Genomic DNA, 19,792 nt, shown 5'->3' with positions numbered 1-19,792 from the left:
GTATTTTATTCACATACAATAAAATCTCAATAGAAATAAGTTTGTTAAAATATAATAAATCCAAGACAGCAGTGTTCTTAGTGCCTATGACAGTTGTTCTATGTGCTGATTTTCACCCAAAACTTTCCTTGTAGCAAAGTCTTTTTTTCTCTTTCGCTTTTTTTCTCTTTCGCTTTTTTTCTCTTTCGCTTTTTTTCTCTTTCGCTTTTTTTCTCTTTCGCTTTTTTTCTCTTTCGCTTTTTTTCTCTTTCGCTTTTTTTCTCTTTCGCTTTTTTTCTCTTTCGCTTTTTTTCTCTTTCCTTTGAATTGTTGGCTCCCATAATACAGAGAACACTCAATGAGTGTTCTCTGTATTAGCCGACAATTCATTAATTGATTAAAAATTTTTAAAAATAAATTCAATTACCAGGCCCTTCAGGTCTGGTATGGATATTAAGGGGAACCCCGTGTCAAAAAAATTGACGTGGGGGTCCCCCTAAATATCCATCCCAGATCCTTTATCCGAGCACGCAACCTGGCAGGCCGCAGGAAAAGAGGGGGGGGGGGGGACGAGAGAGCGCCCCCCTCCTGAACCGTACCAGGCCACATGCCTTCAACATTGGGAGGATGCTTTGGGGGTCTGTGACCCCCTCAAAGCACCATGTCCCCATGTTGATGGGGACAAGGGCCTCATCCCCACAACCCTGGCCGGTGGTTGTGGGGGTCTGTGGGTGGGGGGCTTGTCAGAATCTGGAAGCTCCCTTTAACAAGGGGACCCCCAGATCCTGCCCCCCCCCCTGTTTGAAATGGTAAGGGGGTACAAAAGTACCCCTACCATTTCACAAAAAAAAAATTAAAAATGGTTAAATAAGACAAACACACTTTTGAAAAATTCCTTTATTAAAAATAAAAAAAAGATTCCAGCGGTGGTAATCCACTCTTGCTATCCAGCGATGGATGATCATCTCTCCGGGGTCCAGCGATGGATGATCATATCCAGCGAGACGGGTGATTTTCAGTCCAGCGCTGTCCATACATCCGTCTTCTGTCTCCACTGAGGAGACACTGCGGGGATCCCAGCGCTGACGTTTCTTATATTAGGAGGGCGGGGCCACCCGTCACCTGACCCCGCCCGCTCTGACGCTGGTGAGGGAAGCCATGGGGTTCCCCAGTGACGTATGGGTGACCCCGCCCCCTCTGATGTAACACAGCTTTCTGTTACATTGAATTTACGGGGAACCTCGTGCCTTTTTTTTTTTTTTTTTTTTTTTTTTTTGTCAATGAATGAATTGTCGGCTCCGTAATACAGAGACCACTCATTGAGGAGCCGACAATTGAAAGTGATTTTAGAACACTTTTTTTTCCTTGCGAAATGACACTTTGTGCAGGGACAGTTCTAAGCACAGGAAACATGCGCCCCTTCACAGGCATACTATAGACACCCCCCAGGTACGAAATTTAAAGGAATATTACACTTTTATTGTTTCACTTTAATCATTATTAAAATCACTGCTCCTGAAAAAACTGCAGTTTTTAAAACTTATTTTTGCATTGACCCATGTCCCCTGGGGCAGGACCCGGGTCCCCAAACACTTTTTAGGACAATAACTTGCATATTAGCCTTTAAAATGAGCACTTTAGATTGTGAATGTTCAAGTCCCATAGACTTTAATAGGGTTCTAAAGTTCACAGGAAGTTTAGGTCTGTTCACAGGTTCTGGTGCGAACCGAACCAGGGGGTGTTCGGCTCATCCCTACTGGAGAGGCTCAATTCCTTTAACAACAAGTTCCAAGGCATATTGCAAATACAGGCATACCCCACTTTTAAGTACACAATGGGGTTTATTTACTAAAGCTGGAAAGTGCAAAATCAGGCTCGCTTCTGCATAGAAACCAATGAGATTCCAGGTTTTATTACCGAAGCTTAAAGTTGGTTGTATAGTCATTTTTATGACTTTTTTTTTACCTACAGGAAAGCCTATAGGTAAACATGTGGGCCACGGCTCCATGTTTGAATGGACACATGGAGCTGTGGTTCAGTTTGGGAGCTGTCAGGAAGGCACTTTCCAGCTTTTAGGATATAAACCCCCATTGTGTACTTAAAAGTGGAGTATGCCTGTAAATACAAAATCATTATGGGATGGAAAATGCTGGAAGTTTCAGGCGCCCTCTAGTGGAATCTTTGCATAATCCTGGAAATTGAGTGAAGCCTTCTTCAGGGTGTTGGGCAATAAGTTACGTACAGCTGGCACAGTCCTCCACAGCAATCGCACATATCGCTCCTCCATCCCGACTCCTGGTTGGCAGTCATTGTCTGTGGTGACCGTCTACACCTCTTTATCCTGTACAGAGCACGAAGGAAAGAGAGATAAGATACATTTTAAAGGCGCGCACAATGATTAGATTGGCGTTGGATTATCATTTTTACTGAAGGTTATGAGGCCAGAAAATTAGAAACCTCAAGTCACTACCAATTTACATTACATGTGGCCCTATACGGTCACTGGTAAGGGTAAGCCCACTTTTGCTGTGTTGGATTCTGATGCTGTCAGTCAAATCCTGCGAGCCAGGAGTGGGAGGCAGGGCTGAGCCGCACTGTGTGCGCCTATGGATGAGCACAGCCTGGCTCGGGGGCGCAAACCTCGCTCCCCTACTTCAAAAGGCATGCTACGATGGTGCATGCAGAAGAGGAGGAGCCTAGAGCACCAGTGAGGAACCCTAGAGGAGGAGGTTTGGGTCTGCTCTGTGCAAAACCATTACACAAAGCAGGTAAGTATAACTTTGGGATTTTTATTTTCTAGGAAAAAAAAAAAAGTTAGACTGTGGTGTTTCTGGGAATTTTCCAAGGTGGCCCATCAAGGGATGGCTGGCTCCGCTGTGACGGGAAACGCAATTAAAAACAAGGTTAAATACCCAAGCCCCCCCCCCCCCCCCGTCGTACACCTCTATACCAGTGCAAGAGAGGCGGGGGGGAATCCCAACGTCAACACGGGTGGGAAGTAAACCTGCTACCCTGGAAGATTTGCAGAAGCCCTATTAAAGGGATATGCAATTAGCGGACCTCCAGCTGTTGCAGAACTACAATTCCCATGAGGCATAGCAAGACTCTTAGAGCCACAAGCATGACAGCCAGAGGCAGAAGCATGATGGGACTTGTAGTTTAGAAACAGCTGGAGGTCCGCTAATTGCATATCCCTGCCCTATTACATGCAAGTCGAACTGGGGATTTTCTCACGTCCTTGTTACCGGCCTCAAAATGTGAATTAAGAGAGCCGATGATTGTAGACACGATGAGATAAGGTGATCAGCTTGGCGTGGACTGCAAAGAATCACACAAACAACATGAGATATGACCACTGACTTTATGGCTGGAAGTAGTTTAATTTTTACATAACAATACATCTTTTACATTTTTATAGTCACATGTTTATAACCATTAACAATATATATAATACCGATTTTAACTAAAGTATTTTAAAACGTAGTTACAACAATGAACATTACTAAATTTAATAACATATATATCCCTGTTATTCAGTGTTATAGATAATTATCTTTATCTCTCTGGTACACTTTAAGTGTGCAATAATCATACTGGCAATGTATGGCTTTAATACAAATATTTTCATGGTGGTACTCTTTTTTTAACCACTAGATGGTGCACATTGCATGTCTGTATGATGCAATACATAAGCTTTACATACAATAGGTTTTTTTCTATATTAAATAACAGAAAACGTGCTTCTATAAATCTATGCAATTTCCAATAAATCAGGTTTAAATATACCTATTTAGAAAGGTTTAGTGTTTATCATAGACATTTGTTCTGACTAATGCAGTATTTTCATGTTCTTATGCACTTTTCACTTGTTTCTCCCACATGCTGTTCTAAACTTCTAATTACAGCAAAACTATAGCATAAAATCTGCTGAGACTTTTTCTGCATCTGCTCAAGAGGTTTAGGAATCTTTCTATCACAGGTTAATACAGATTAGGAACAATTTAGAGTACATACCTGCAAAGAATCACACAAACAGCATGAGATATGACCACTGACTTTATGGCTGGAAGTAGTTTAATTTCCAGTCACATGGTGTGTGGCCTTATATAGACTCTGTTTGTGTACCTTCTCTGCCATCTACTGGTTATTAATAGAATAGAAGGGATATGTTTAGAAATATAAAAAAAAATGAATATGTACTTTGCTTTGGGGTGTCTGTTTTGTGACCATATAAACCCCAGTCCGTCACATCCTCTTTCATTATGGCGCACCTGAGAGAAGAAACAAGTATACCAGGCCTACCTCAAGGCAGGACCGGTGCTTGGAAAACCCTTTCTGCCTAACCCCAGGTCCTGCTCGGGCAATACCTCCACATTGTAATGTTCTAAAAAGTATCCTGGTTTGCCCATGTGGCTTTAAGGCCAATCTGTTCCAACAACGCTCCAGCCTCTTCTGCCCAGCAGGCCACCGATAATCTTGTGGAATGAGCCTTTCAAGTGTGTGGGAACTGAGGAACCGGACCACGCATAGGCTAGTGCATTGGCCTGCCTAATCTATCTTGATACTGTTGCTGTAGAGGCTTGTAAACCTTTCCTGTGCCCCCTGAGTAGAATTCTCAAATGATTAGACCAACTGAATTCTTTGACTCAATCTAGATTTGCTAACAGACCTCTCCTAACATCTAAACGGTGAAAACCCTGCTCCCCTTATTCTTTGAATTGCTGCAGATCGAGGGGAGAACTATGCCCCGTGAAGTGGCGTAATTAGAACCTTCAGGGCCCCGGTGCAAGAAACCATGAAGGGCGCCACTGACCCTCAGCTGGGGCCCTTTCCTCTGGGCCCAAGGCCCTTTACTCCTTTTTTTTTTTTTTTGAGGTCCCGTAGTGGAAACCTTTCACATGTTCTGCAGTGGGTCCCCTTCCTGCTGTCTTGGGGCCGCCCTCATGGTGGGAGAACGCCAGGGCCCAGTCGCAAGGGTAACCTTTCCCACCCTGGCAGTTCACTGGTGCCAGTAGTTTTTACTTTTTGTTATTTTATCTAGGGGCAGCAGGAACTAGGTCAGTCATAGATGGTCGGGTGTAATTAATACTTTGCTGACCCTCATGGGCTCCTCTGCCCCTACCCCCTCTTCTGGGACTTGCAGTTTGGCCTTCTCTGGATCCCCTTCCCCATGACAGGTCCTCTCCCCTTCCCACTGACTGGTGTATGGCTCAGGAACAGGAAGGTGGATCAGACTCAGTGACGCGGGCATGGTTACCAGTCTCTAATCCCCTCCTTAAGACAGGTCTTCTTTACCCCTCCCACTGATTGGTATAAGGCTCAGGGACAGGAGAGAGAGTGGGTTCAGGAACGGGGGATAGGGTTTCCAATCTCTCTTAATCCTGTCCCCCCCCATGACAGCTTCTCTTGGCTCAGGGACAGAAGGACAAAACAAGCTCAGGGACATGGTACAGGGTTACAATTAACATACTAGTCTGGCTCTTGCATGCTCCCGCCATGCTGCCACTGTCCATGGGGACAGGGGGGCTGCTGTCTGCTCCTTTTCCACACTACCACACCATCATATCTCACTTTTCACCTCTCGCCCCACCCCCTTAGATGTTTGCTCGCACCATGCTGGATACTATGGATTTCGGCACAGGGGAGCCACATGGGCCCCCTGAAGCATGGGGCCAGGTCACAATTGAGACCTCTGAGACCCCTATAGCTACGCCCCTGGTCCGTGACCTATGGAAATGTGTGGCCAGTTTTGGTATGTACAGGTAATCCTGCTTTAGTATAACCTTTTCTTCTAATGCTGCGTACACACGACCGGACTTTTCAAAGGACTTGGTCCGGCAGACTGGATTCCGTCTGACAATTTGATCGTGTGTGGGCTCCAGTGGACTTTTCCTTCCCCTAAAGTCCGGCGGACCTAGAAATAGAACATGTTTTAAATCTTCCCGCCAAAAGTCCGCCGGATCCAGTTCCTGTTGGGAAGTCCGCTCATCTGTATGCTGGTCCGACGGACCAACTACGACGCAATGGCAACTACAGCACCTGCCCGTGAGAAAGTATTGTGCTGGAAACAATCACGCTGGTTCTTGGGTGCAGGGTACTGTACATCTCATGCTGGCTGCAATAGGAAAAACAAATTTTTCTATGTCCCTTAGGCCCCCCGCCCGCAGCCCCACGATAACCAATGGCCAGGGTTGTCGGAAAAGGCCCTTGTCCTCATCAACATGGGGAAAAGGTGATTTGGGGTGTGCCCCCCTTCCCCAAAGCACCCCCCCATGTTGAGGGCATGTGGCCTGGTACCTTTTAGGAGCTCGCTCATCCCCCACCTCCTTTCCTGACCGGCCGGGCTGCATGCTCGGATAAGAGTCTGGTATGGACTTTGGGAGGACCCCCAAGACGGTTTTTTTTCGGCGTAGGGGGGTTACCCTTAAAATCCATACCAGGTGACGGGGCGCGCAAGGTGTCAATCTCGCAGATGAAAGCGGCGAGATTGACTTCCTTCTCTAGTCCCATCATACCTAGAGTCACGTTCAAAATGAATGGACTTTAGTCCATGAATGGGCAAGTCCGTTCATTTGGAAAGTCTCCACCAAAAGTCAGACGGGAAGTCCGTTGGACCAAGTACGCCAGGAAAGTCCGTGTGTGTGTGTGTGTGTGTGTGTGTGTGTGTGTGTGTGTGTGTGTTCGGAAAGTCCGGCGGACCTACGCTGCAAAGTCCGGCGGACTGTCCGCAGGACCAAGTCTACCGGAAAGTCCGATCGTGTGTACGCAGCCTAAAACAAACCAAAAAGATTCCTTAATGGACAGACCTTGAAAATCACCTACCCTTATGGCTGCAGCAATGGCCAACAAAAAGGCTAAATTCAGAGACAACAAAAAGTTAAGGAAATTTGCTCAATTGGCTCAAAAGGGTGCTTAATCATAGCTTCTAGCACCTTAGAAAAATCCCAAGGAGGGAATCTGTTCATTTCTAATGGGAGACACCTTCTCCTTTGCTGCCAAAAATCTTTTTAACTAATGGGTCCCTTGTGAGCCGTGACCTGAACCCTGAGGTGTTCAACGCCATACACATTTAGCAAGGTCCCCGGCTTCTTTCGGTCTAATGAGAGCCTCCAGGGCCAGAGATAGCTGACATTCTCCTGAATATGGTGGATTGTGAGGCATAATTGGTGCAAGGAAGTTAGCCATTGGGTGCCAGACACTTTTTGAATGCAAAAGAGATTTTATTTCTCTTAACGGAACTTTGGGAAAGGAGGGTTAAGGCCCAGACATCCTTAGGTAGTTGCAAAATTAATTGGCAGACTCGGACTTCAATAGGAGGACAGCCATGCAGGGAAAGGCATCCAGCAAGACACCACATCTGCATGTGTAGAAAACACTGTCTCCTATAGCAACAGTCTTTAATAGTTGCTAACACAAAGCGTAAGAGTTCTTTTGCCACTACAATCACTCCTTGTAGTTCTTTGGCCCACTGAGCTCCCAGTCTTTCTCACTAGACCTGCTGATTTGCTGCCACTAAATCCCTTGAGCTCCTCCAATCTTCACGGTGGTATCTTCCTCAAGCGTCACCCCCCGCCTCTCTGCTGGGTCCCTAGCTTGGTTCTCAAGATACTTCTCAAGCTTCACCCCATTGGCATGCTCAGTCCCTGGTTTGACACACAAGACTGCTCTGCAAGCGTCACCTCTGCTGGCTTGATACCCACTGAAGATTCCTAATTCTTCACCATTGCCAGGTTTCTCCGCCCGGCAGAACTGTCACTTCTGGCTAGACTGCAAACCAATCCTGCGCTGCTCTCTTGCTTCTGGATAGGCATTCAGACAGCCTAGCAGCCAGATGTGCCTGGGATAGGCCCAAACTCCGGTCTAGCAGCCCGGGCAATACAACGCACGTCCACCCAGACAGCCGTCCAGGTGGCACAGAATGCCAATCACCTGACTCCACCCAAATAAATAGACTCTTCCAGCAGGCCAAGAGATTAAAGAAAACTCCTGCCCATTGCCTGAGACCCCCCCATATACCCATAATCTGGCCTTGCATTGCCCTTCTCATATCTAATGCCACCAGGTACCCGGCCACCTAGCGAGCAATGCAGCAAGGCCAGACTTGGGGAGAAATAAATTGATCTCTAACAATTTAGTCAAGATGGCTATTCCTGGCAGGTTAATTTGTGAGCAACAGTTCTGACAGAGTTCTGGCAGACTTTCCGAATGAATGGACTTGGCCACACACAATCACACCAAAGTCCGACGGATTCGAACGTGATGACGTACGACCGGACTAGAATAAGGAAGTTCATAGCCAGTAGCCAATAGCTGCCCTAGCGTCAGTTTTTGTCCGTCGGACTAGCATACACACGAGCGGATTTCTCGGTAGGAACTGGGTCCAGCGGAGTTCTGCCGGAAAAATTTGAAACATGTTCCGTTTCTAAAGTCTGTCAGACTTTTGCAAATCAAAAGTCCGCTGCAGCCCACACACGATTGAATGGTCTGCCGGAATCATTCTGTCTGACTTTTGATGTTGAAAAGTCCAGTCGTGTGTACGCGGCATTACCCGTTTTTTTTCAGAAAAAAAACTGTCATGCTTTAAAATAGAAAAAAAACACAGTGAAGTTAGCCCAATTTTTTTTTTGAAAAAAATTGCACGAAGCTTTACATTTTTTTTTTTTTTTTTTTTAACGGGTTACAGAGGAGATCTAGGGCTAGAATTATTGCTCTCGCTCTAACGTTCGCTGCGATACCTCACATGTGTGGTTTGAACACCATTTTCATATGTGGGCGGGACTTGCGTATGCGTTCGCTTCTGCGTACGAGCTCACGGGGACAGGGGCGCTTAAATTTTTATTTTTATTTTTGTTAATTTTACTTTTATTTTTTTAGTTTGACATTTTAAAAAAATAAATAAAAAATTTGACTACTTTTATTCCTATTACAAGGAATGTAAACATCCCTTGTAATAGGAATATGGCATGATCGGACCTATTTACAGTGAGATATGGGGGGTCAATAAGACCCCACATCTCACATCTAGGCTGGGAAGCCTAAAATAAAAAAACAAAACAAAAAAAAAACGATCACGGCTTCCCAGCTGAGGTGGCGCCGTTATTTGAATGCAGAGATCGGGCGTGACGTCCTAACATCGCGCCCGGTCTCCGAACGATCATAGAGACTCCAGCGACCATCTGGTACACCGGAAATCTCTGATCGCCATCCGGGGGCCGGCGGATCCTGTGTCCGACTCACGGATAGAAGCGGTGAGTCGGTAGAAGCCCCCCCGTAAGAATGATCAAGCGGTGGAACAGCCGCTATGATCATTCTTATGGTGCAGGGAATCGCCGGCTGAAAATGCAGACATCTGAATGATGTCTGTAGCCTCAGGCATCATTCAGATATAACCCCGGAAAGTCGAGGCCGTCATATGAAGTACCTTAGGCGCCAAGTGGTTAAAGTGCATAGCTGTGCAAAACGGTGTTTTTTTTTTCTTTGTGCAAAAAATGCTGTTGTGCTCCGTGTCCCATCGGTGTCAGTGCATCCACCTCATGGGAGTAGTAGTAATCCGCACTCGCCAGATATGTTGGACTCCTTTACCTTATGGCAAGAGAAGTCTACTGTGCTTGTAGGTCATTAATGGGGACCAATCCCAATGCGATATCCTCAAGTTGTTCCCTCCTATAATGGGTTGCCTCCAATGATGTCTCTGGGGGTCCAGGGACAAAAAATACGCAGCAGGCAGTATATAGGGGGGGGGGGGGGGGTAGGAAACTCCCACATAGAGTAAAATCTTCAGATGCTTTATTTGGAAATGGAAGCATACATAATAAACTTAAAAAAACAAAACCTGCCTATATGACAGAACCGGACGTTGCCAATGAAACATCAGCCCTGCTTGTGTGTGAGATGTGGTTGCTGTTCAAATTTGGTCCCCAATAATGACCTACAAACATGGTAAAGGGGTCCAACATATCTGAGTGCAGATTATTACTACTTGTCAGAAGCCATGAATCAGACTGAGACAGATGTACAGTTAAATCACACTTGTTTAATAAGTATAATAAAAAAAGGTAAACTTAGTCAAAACATAGCCAGAGTTCAGGAACCGGAACAGATAGTCAGACAAGCCAAAATGTCAGGGAGCCAGAGATGAGCGTAGTAGAACAAGCAGGATCTGGAGCCAGAAGGAATTTCAGCCAAGCAAGTCTTTAATGGGAACACAGGAGAGCGTCTCTAGAGATGTGACCAAGGCGAAGGCAGAGATCGACTGGACGGCTTGAGTAGGCAGGATTGATGAGCAGGATATCAACAGGTGAGTCACTGTGGAGAGAGAGGACCTGGAAATTAGCCGACAGCTGAGTGGCCAGCTCAGAGAAGGGAGGGCTGAGCTCAGCCCTGACGGTACCCCCTCCTCAATGACCCCTCCCCCTCAGAGGACCATCAGGCTTGAGGGGAAAACATCTATGGAAATCACGGAGGACAGGGGCATGAACGTCCGAGGATGAGACCCAAGAGCATTCCTCCAGACCATACCCTTTCCAAATCACCAGGCACTTATGCGTCCATGGAAATTACGGGAGTCAACAATGGACTGTACTTCATACTCCTCATGGTTCTCAACCTGTACAGGGTGAGGACGGCGCACTAAGGTGGTAAATTGGTTCCAGACCAAAGGTTTTAATAAGGAGACGTGAAATACAGTTGAGATACGCATATTTAGACGGAAGGTCTAATGCGTAAGCCACTGAGTTAATCCTGGGAAGAATACGGAAAGGCCCAAGAAACCGAGGTGCGAACTTCAGAGAGGGAACACGAAGTCTGAGATTGTGAGATGACAGCCAGACCCTGTCCCCAACCTGGTAGGAAGGCGCAGGCAGGCGTCTGCGGTCAGCATGAAGTCTATACCTATCATTAGCTTCTCACAAAGCCTCCTGGACTTGTGCCCAAGTGGAATCAAGAGCACGGATATGCTCCTCTAAAGCAGCAATACTCTGCGGAACAAATGAGTCGGGCAACATGGAAGGTTGGAAACCATAGTTCGCCATAAATGGGGACAATCGAGAAGCAGAATTCAAGGCACTATTGTGAGCGAACTCTGCCCACGGTAAGGTCTGACCAGTTGTTATCATGGTCAGAAATATAGCAATGTAGGAATTGTTCCAAGGACTGATTGGCTCATTCTGCAGCCCCATTAGACTGTGGGTGATGCACAGAGGAGAAAGCAAGCTGAATTTCCAACTGCATAAAAGGCTCGCCAGAACCGGGACACAAATTGACGAACCCTGTCCGAAACAATGACTTTGGGTAGCCCATGTAAGCGAAAGATCTCCCTAGCAAAAATAGAAGCTAGTTCCTTAGAAGTGGGCAACTTCTTAAGTGGAATACAATGAGACATTTTTGAGAACCGGTCAACCACCATAAGGATAGCTGTGTTGCCCTGGGAGTTGGGTAACCCAACAATGAAATCCATAGACAGGTGGATCCATGGCCTCTCCATTGGGTATGGGTTGTAGGAGGCCCACTGGAAGGTGTCATGGAGTCTTACTCTGAGCACACAGGGAACAGGCATCTACAAAGGTGGTTACATCAGCATGTAGACTAGGCCACAAGAATTGTTGGGAAATGAGCCAAAAGAATTGATTCTTAAGACTTTCAAAGGCCTTAATGTACTGTGGAGATCAACTCTGTGGGTTACTGTCCTTTTTCTGGTCATATCAGTCAGGGGCTTGACCAGAGATGAGAAGTTATGAATAAACTTCCGATAATAGATGGCAAAGCCAAGAAAACGCTGCAGAGGATGTAAACCCACGGGTCGGGGCCACTGTAGGACTGCTGAAAGTTTCTCTGGGTCCATTGAAAAACCAGGAGTGGAAATGATATAACCCAGGAATTTAACCTGTTCACAATGGAATTCACACTTCTCCAATTTACAATAGAGATTGTTCTCTCTTAGTTTCTGAAGCATACGACAGACATCTGTGTGGTGGCTCTCCAGGGACTTGGATAATATGAGGATATCATTGAGATAAACCACCAACCGTAACTGCAACAAATCTCGGAGGACATTAATTCCTGGAAAACTGCCGGGACGTTACAGGCCAAAGGGCATTACGAGATACTCATAATGGCCTGTTCTGGTATTAAACGCAGTTTTCCATTTGTCATCCTCCTTAATCCTCACTAGATTATATACTCTTCTCAAATCAAGCTTCATGAAAACCGTTGCTCCCTTGAGGCGGTCAAATAACTCCGTAATCAATGGAATCAGATAAGCATTCTTAATCGTGAACCGATTGAGACCCCTATAATCAATACAAGGTCTTAGTTTACCACTTTTCTTCACAAAGAAGAAACCAGCACCAGTAGGAGACGAGTATTTGCAGATGAAAACTCAAGAGTGTGTCTGCAACATACTGCTCCTGTGGCCTTATCCTCCAATACCGACAAAGGGTAAACCCGGCCACGGGGGGGTTATGGCACCAGGTTGAAGGTAAATTGCAAAATCCTATGACCGGTGTGGAGGCAAACTGCCGGCTTGACCTTTTGTCAAAGACGTTGCTAAAACTGCATCCGGCAGGGAGGAGAGTTAGGAGGTGCACAGGACCTTGGCTACCTTCTGGAAGCATGTCTTTCTGCATTGTGGTGACCAGGAGAGAATCTCGGCATGGAGCCAATCAAAAGAGGGGTTGTGCCTCTGTAACCAAGGATAACCAATAACCAGTGGAAACTTGGGTGAGGAAATCACTTGGAATGGGATTATCTCATGGTGAAGAGCCCATATGACCATGGACAACTGAACAGCCTCATGAGTCACATGGGCAGGCTGTAGAGGTCTCCTGTCAAGAGCCTCAATGGCAAGTGGAGTGTCATGCAGCTGCAGTGGAATCGAGTGCTTCGATACAAAGGCAGCATCAATGAACAGGCCTGCAGCCCCAGAGTGGATTAGAGCCTGTATCTCGACATATGACTCAGCCCAAGAAAGGGTAACCCAAACCAGGGGCTTATCCTTCAGGATAACTGGGGATGAAAAAACACCACCTAAGGTCTGTCTGTGACAGGACCTCGAGGTTCTGGGCGTCCCTGGACGGGTAGGACAAGACTTCAAAAAGTGACCTGCTTGGCCACAATAAAGCACACTCTCTCCCTCCTCCTAAGGGTTCTCTCATCTGTAGAGAGATGCGTGAAGCCCAAGTGCATGGGTTCATCCTCAGTGACCGACTCACCAGGAGGTGAGGGAGGCAAGGATGGGACTGCAAAGCTTGGAGACAAATGTACAGGACGCAAGCACTCCTTAAAATTTGCTATCCTCATTGACTCAAGACTCAGAGAGACTCTTTTATCAACTTCTCCAGCTCAGTGGGTATATCTTGGGCTGCTATTTCATCCTTTGTTATCAGAGCCCATGAGGGCCTCATTGTTCCACGCAACCTCTGCTGCCACAATACAGAATTCAATGACGTAATCAGCAACAGTTCTCATTCTGTTTGATGGACATGAGGCACAGAAGGAGAGCGTGCAGGCACTTCAAATACCCTTTTAAAAGAAGCCACAAACTTAGGGTAACTCAAGACAACAAGTTTTTGCATCTCCCATAGAGGGTTTGTCCAGGCCAAGGCTCTCTCAGAAAGCAAAGATATCACGAAACCTACTTTGCTTATATTTGTGGGAAAGACCTGGGGCAGCATTGGACTGGATCACCCTGAATCGCTGGGGAAGCAGAGAGGAACCAGACATACCCCCTTTATAGAGGTAATACTCAAGGCGGGTGCCTACAGAGACTGGAGCAGCAGCAGGGATGGCCTGCAACACGGGTTGTACCGGAGCAGCCACAGTGGGAGATTCCAGATGAGTCGTGAGACTCTGGAGCATTTGTAACACCATGGCAAACTGATCCATGCAATGATCCTGCTCATTCAATTTGGAAAAAAATATTACCAACAAGTGGATTGACTGCATCTTCTGAATTCATGGCCTTTGCCTACTGTCAGAAACCATGAATCAGACTGAGACAGAAGTACAGTTAAATCACTCGTTTAATAATAGTAATTAAAAACAAAAAAAAGTAAACAGAGTAAACGTAGTTAAAACATAGCCAGAGTTCAGGAACGGATAGTCGGACAAGCCAAACTTCAGGGAGCCAGAGAACAGAGTAGAAGAACAGCAAGTAGGATCTGGAGCCAGAAGGAATGTCAGCCAAGCAAGTCTGTAACAGGAACACAGGAGAGCGTCTCTAGAGATGGGACCAAGGCAAAGGCAGAGATCATCTGGTCTGGACGGCTTAAGTAGGCAGGATTGACGAGCAGGATATCAACAGGTGAGTCACTGTGGAGAGATGGGAGATGCCAATTAGCTGACAGCTGAGCGGCCAGCACGGAGAAGGAAGGGCTGAGCCCAGCCCTGTGTCAGGGTTGGCTTAGCCCTTCCTTCTCTGGGCTGGCTGCTCAGCTGTCAGCCAATTGCCAGCTCTCATCTCTCTCCACAGTTACCAGCTGTTCCTGATCATGCTCGTCTGACCTGACTACATAAAGCTGTCCAGCTCACTTCACCTCTGCCTTCGCCTTTGTCACATCACAAGAAACCATCTCCTGCGGTTCTGTTTAAAGACTGGCTTGCTGACATCCATTCTGGCTCCTTATCCTGCTTGCTGTTGCTCTACTTGGATCTCTGACTTCTGGCCTGGCTGATTACCCAATCTGGTTATTGAACTCTGGCCTGGCTGACTACTCTATCCGGTTACTGGACTCTGGATATGCTTTGACTATGCTTTTTCTATTTACATTTTTATTTAATAAACAAGTGTGATTTAATTGTACTTCTGTCTCAGTCTGATTCATGGTTTCTGACACTAGTCCCATGAGGTGGATGCACTGACACCGATGGGACAAGGAACACTTTTTGCACAAAGAAAAAAGACTGTTTTACACAGCTATCACTATATGCACTTTAAACTGTCGCTTTAAAGATTTATTGATGACATTGAGTTTGGTTCACATAGTCAGTCATTTTATTTATGCACTTTATATGCTAGTTTGTTTCATTGTTGTAGTATTTATATGGTACATTCACTAGAAGTCACCATAGGATATAGATATTCATATGACATTAACGAGGTATAGTCACTAATATGGATTATCATATTGGGATTTAGTACACTAATAAGGTGGAGCAGGTGCTGTCTATCATGTATCTAGTTCCATCTTGCCCCATAGTGGGCAATACTTGACAGCAGTGGCTCAATTACATTGCCATTTACCACCAAGGCACGAGTGTTTCATATTACCAAGTAAATGTCTTTATTATTCTTTTTGGGCACTAAATTGCTGCACCACATCCAAGAGTCTGAAAGGTTAAGCAGAGTAATCTGTTATCAACCAAATCCGTAAAAAAAAGATGAACCCAATATTACAATTTGATACTGGGGAGGGTGGAAGTGAGGTTTACCAGTTGATTGATCCGAATGGCCAAGGGACAGGCTCCCTGACCAGGCAGCTACATAGTACGGTGATGTGACCGTAAAAAATGGGTGACAAAATGTATGATCAACGGAACCCTATACCATAGAGATGTCATATTTTGTTATTTATGTCTTGTAAAAACAGCCAACGATAAACTTTTTTTTCTTTTAATTTACAGCAATGCTCAATTGTCCATAAAACCACTTGGAGAAAATCTGAGAGAATATCAGAAACTTTCACGCCTATCTTCTGCTGTCAGTGATGGCGTCTGCCAATCTGAGAGCTGAGCTGAAATGTTCCGTCTGTCTGAACTTTTATACCGATCCTGTAAACCTGAAATGTGGACACAACTTCTGCCGGGTCTGTATTGATTGTGTGCTGGATACACAGGAGGGGTCTGGAGGATATTCCTGTCCTGAATGCAGAGAGAAGTTTCCGGATCGGCCTGCACAGCACAGGAACATAACACTGCGTAACATAGTGGAGAATGTCCTGTCTGCTCAGCCAGATCAGGAGGAGTCCGGGGTCTTCTGCACTCACTGTGTGGACTCTCCTGTACCTGCTGTTAGATCCTGTCTACACTGTGAGGTTTCTCTGTGTGATAAACACCTGAGTGTCCACAAAATGTCCCCAGAACACATCTTAACTGACCCAACCTCATCCATGGGGAGAAGGAAATGCCCCGTCCATAAGAAGTTCCTGGAGTATTACTGCACTGAGGATGATGCCTGTGTCTGTGTGTCCTGCAGTTTGGCTGGAGAACATCGGGGACACCAGGTGGAGATGTTGGATGAGGCTTCCGAAAAAAAGAAGGAAAAACTGAGGAACATTTTGCAGAAACTTCTGACAAAGAGAGAGAAGACAGAGGAAAGGGTCCAGGTTCTGCAGGAACACAGGAGGAAAGTAGGAGAAAAAGCGGCTGGTGACATCGAGAGAGTGCCTGTCCTGTTTAGAGATCTCAGGAGGCGTTTGGAAGACCTGGAGAGGAGAGTCCTGAGGGACATCTCTGAGAAGGCAGTGCGGGTCTCCATCTCCATGTTGGATTTCATCCGGGACTTAGAAATAAAAAAGGATGAACTTCACAGCAAGATGCGTCACATTGAGGAGCTGTGTAACGTGACGGATCCACTGACTGTCTTACAGGAATCAGACACAGGTGACTTGTGTGATACTGAGGATGGAGATAACGAGGACAGAGAGAGACATGAGAAACTCCTCCATGATGGAGGGGGTCTGGATGTGGCGGGGGTCTTACACACAGGTTTATCTGATATAATAACAGAGGTAGAGTGCCTTGCAAAAGTATTCACCCCCCTTGGCAATTTTCATGTTTTGTTGCCTCACAACCTGGAATTAACATGGATTGTTTGAGGATTTGCATCATTTAATTTACAGAACATGCCCACAACTTTGAAGGTGTGTGTGTGTGTGTGTGTGTTGTGTTGTGTTTTTTTGTTAAGTAAACACTTCATTCTTTTTCCTGTTTGGTTCTGCTGTTATTTCTCAGCTCCCTTTTTAACAGACCAATCTATCCAGCAAAAGTGTCAATTAAAAAAAAGGCAGCCACCAGATCTAAGGATTGGTATTGGTCATGTTCTAATTGTTATCACTGGAGTCATGTGATCAGTTCTGTCGATCATTTTCTGTCCCAATCATGTCTAGTAATTGGAAGTGATTGTAAGGAATCGTATTGTATCGGAAGTTATTGCTTGATAATAAAAGATGAAGCATTAACTCGGATTGGGTTGTGCTGTGCTCATTATTATAAGATAAAAATATCATTCGCTGGGGAGAGGATCTATTCAGGTGATTTAAAGAGCAACATTAAAATTGACTAAATTCCTATACATTACTCATTTGGGGGATGCCTCAAAGCTGTAAATGTTTTTTTTCAGAACATTACAAATCTCAGGTACAGCATCCGTGACACCGTACCGTGACATCACATAAACTGCATGTGTATTCATTTTAGTTTAGTTTGCGGCAGGGGCGTACTAAGTGGGGGGGCGGGGGGGCGTGCCAGCGCCCCCCCCCCCTCTCCGCAACTGAAGTGTCAGACAGCGCCGTGCCTCGGGTTCGCAGCCCACACAGAGGAGCCCGAGGCACTGGCAGTGGGCGGCATTGCGGGGGGGGGGGGGGTGCGAGTAGCACCCGAGTGGAGTGACATCTGCCGGCTCAGTGATCCGGGACCCGGCTCCCCTTCTCTCTGTGGTCACGTTGCGCTGCCATTCTGATCAGTCTCGGGCAGCTGCTGTCACTCGCAGCTGAGCAGAGTGAAGCCGCCTCCCCCTCCTCCATGCACAGCACTGTGTAGACAAGGAGGGGGAGGCGGCTTCACTCTGCTCGGCTGTGAGTGACAGCCGCTGCCCGAGACTGATCAGAACGGCGCGACGTGAGTCACGTGACCACAGAGAAGGGGATTATTGCGCCGGGTCCCGGATCACTGAGCCGACAGGTGACACTCCACTTGGGTGCTGCCCACACCTCCACCCTGCAATGCCGCTGCCTTGGGCTCCAGGTACACTATGGGTCCTTGGGGGGGGTCCTGCACTGTGGGGGGGTCCTGCACTGTAGGGGGATTCTTTACTGTGGTGGGTCCTGCACTGCAGAAGGGGTCCTTTACTGTGGTGGGTCCTGCACTGTAGGGGGGGGTCCTGCACTGTAGGGGGGGTCCTGCACTGTAGGGGGGGGGGTCCTGCCCTGAAGGGGGGGGGGTCCTGCACTGTAGGGGAAGATTCTGCACTGTAGGTGAGGATTCTGTACTGTAGGGGAGTCTGCGCTGTAGGGGGGTGGGTCTGTACTGTAGGAGGGTCTGCACTGTAGGGGGGGGGGGTCTGTACTGTAGGGGAGGATTCTGTACTGTAGGGGGGTCTACACTGTAGATGGGGGTCTGTATGGTAGGGAGGGGGGTCTGCACTGTAGGGGATCTGTGTAACATGCAGAGGGTCCAGAGCTGTGAGGGGCTGTGTAATGTAAAGGGGTGCAGGGTGCTGTGTAATGTAAAGGGATCCATGGACACAAGGGCTGTGTAATGTAAAGGGGTCAGGAGTTTCAGGGTGCTATGTTATGTAAAGGGGTCCAGAGGTACAAGAGCTGTGTAATGTAAAGGGGTCCAGAGGTGCAGGCTGCTGTGTAATGTAAAGGGGTCCTTAGGTGCAAGGTCCTGTGTAATGTAAAGGGGTCCAGAGGTGCAGTTGTGGAGAGGGGGGGGTACACAGTAGTGACAAAAAGATATTGAAGGATGCAGAGGTATGCAGGGGACACGGTGGGTGTTTTTACATTTTATGGTGGGGGGGGTGCCAGATATAGGATCCGCCCCGGGTGCCAAATGCTCTAGGTACGCCCCTGGTTTACGGTATTCATTGGATTTCATTCAGCAACCTAATGATTGATTTCTGTTTGCAAACACTCTCTAGAGATATAGCAATTGTTATGCTGAAGTAAAAAAATACAGTGTCTTGTTTTAAAGACAACAGCCAAACCTATGGCACAGTGACTGTAAAGCGTATTTGCATATTGATTGGGGCAACAGCAAAGTAAAAGGGAGATGCAAATCAATGATTTTTCAATAAATAATGTGTTATTTCAAAGACAGCAGTCATAAATATCATAAAAACTCTGCACGTTATGTAAGCATTTCTACTTGGCCACTTTGTTAGAGATGAGGCCTATTTTATTGTGAACAAAAATTTGTTTATTAGGTCACAGTCGAGAACAAAACATATTTCAGACATGCTGCACACCATGTAAGAATTCTTATTAGGCTGCAATGACGATGACCAGTTTTATCATGAAATAAAAATGGTTTGCTTTTTCAGAGCACCAAGCGAGGAAAAACGTAGTTTATTTTCTGGACAGCACATACTCCTATTTTGCTAAGCTGCAATGTCAGAGGGAGAGAGCAGGCAGATTACATCTGGAGTCTTTTTTGATAGTCCATTTTTTTTTTTTTTTTTCAAAGTGAGAAAGCTGGCAGATTTTATATATAGAAGGAAAAAAAAAAGTGAAAAATGTTGTCCTATTTTCTAATAAGGACGGAAAAGTTGTACAGATTTGAAAAACAAATTTTAATCCTTTTTTATTGGATAGGCCACAATTTCTGAGGGGGAGAGAAAATGGAAAATTGTATACTCACCTTTCCGTAATTTTCCTTTCCTGACGCATCTTCATGGCAGCACACACTGGGTTGTGACTCCGCCCCCACAACCTGACAGGATTGGATTAACTATAAATTTGAAGGGGAGACACCCTGCTGCATTCTCTGTAAATATCATCACAAAAGAAACAGGGAGGGCAACTGTGTGCTGCCATGAAGATGCGTCAGGAAAGGAAAATTACGGAAAGGTGAGTATACAATTTTCCATTTTCCTGAC

At 46.2% G+C, this 19,792-nt stretch overlaps 1 protein-coding gene across 1 annotated transcript in view; it reads left to right on the top strand.

The window, feature by feature from the left end:
- Positions 1-17,159, top strand: part of LOC143961817 (E3 ubiquitin/ISG15 ligase TRIM25-like) — a 28,055-nt gene extending 10,896 nt beyond the window's left edge. Inside the window, exon 2 of the mRNA XM_077471149.1 lies at positions 15,598-17,159. Within this exon, the coding sequence (XP_077327275.1) occupies positions 15,681-16,790 (1,110 nt within the window). The 5' untranslated portion in view covers positions 15,598-15,680 and the 3' untranslated portion in view covers positions 16,791-17,159. The remainder of the gene's footprint in view (positions 1-15,597) is intronic.
- The last annotated feature ends 2,633 nt before the right edge of the window (positions 17,160-19,792 follow it).

This window comes from Lithobates pipiens, unplaced genomic scaffold (genome assembly GCF_037356315.1).
Source record: "Lithobates pipiens isolate NorthernLeopardFrog02 unplaced genomic scaffold, aLitPip1_a1.2 Scaffold_8, whole genome shotgun sequence".
NCBI classification, from domain to species: Eukaryota; Metazoa; Chordata; class Amphibia; order Anura; family Ranidae; genus Lithobates; species Lithobates pipiens.
Note: the sequence above shows the minus strand (reverse complement) of the source record. Positions and strands in the feature narration are given on the sequence as shown.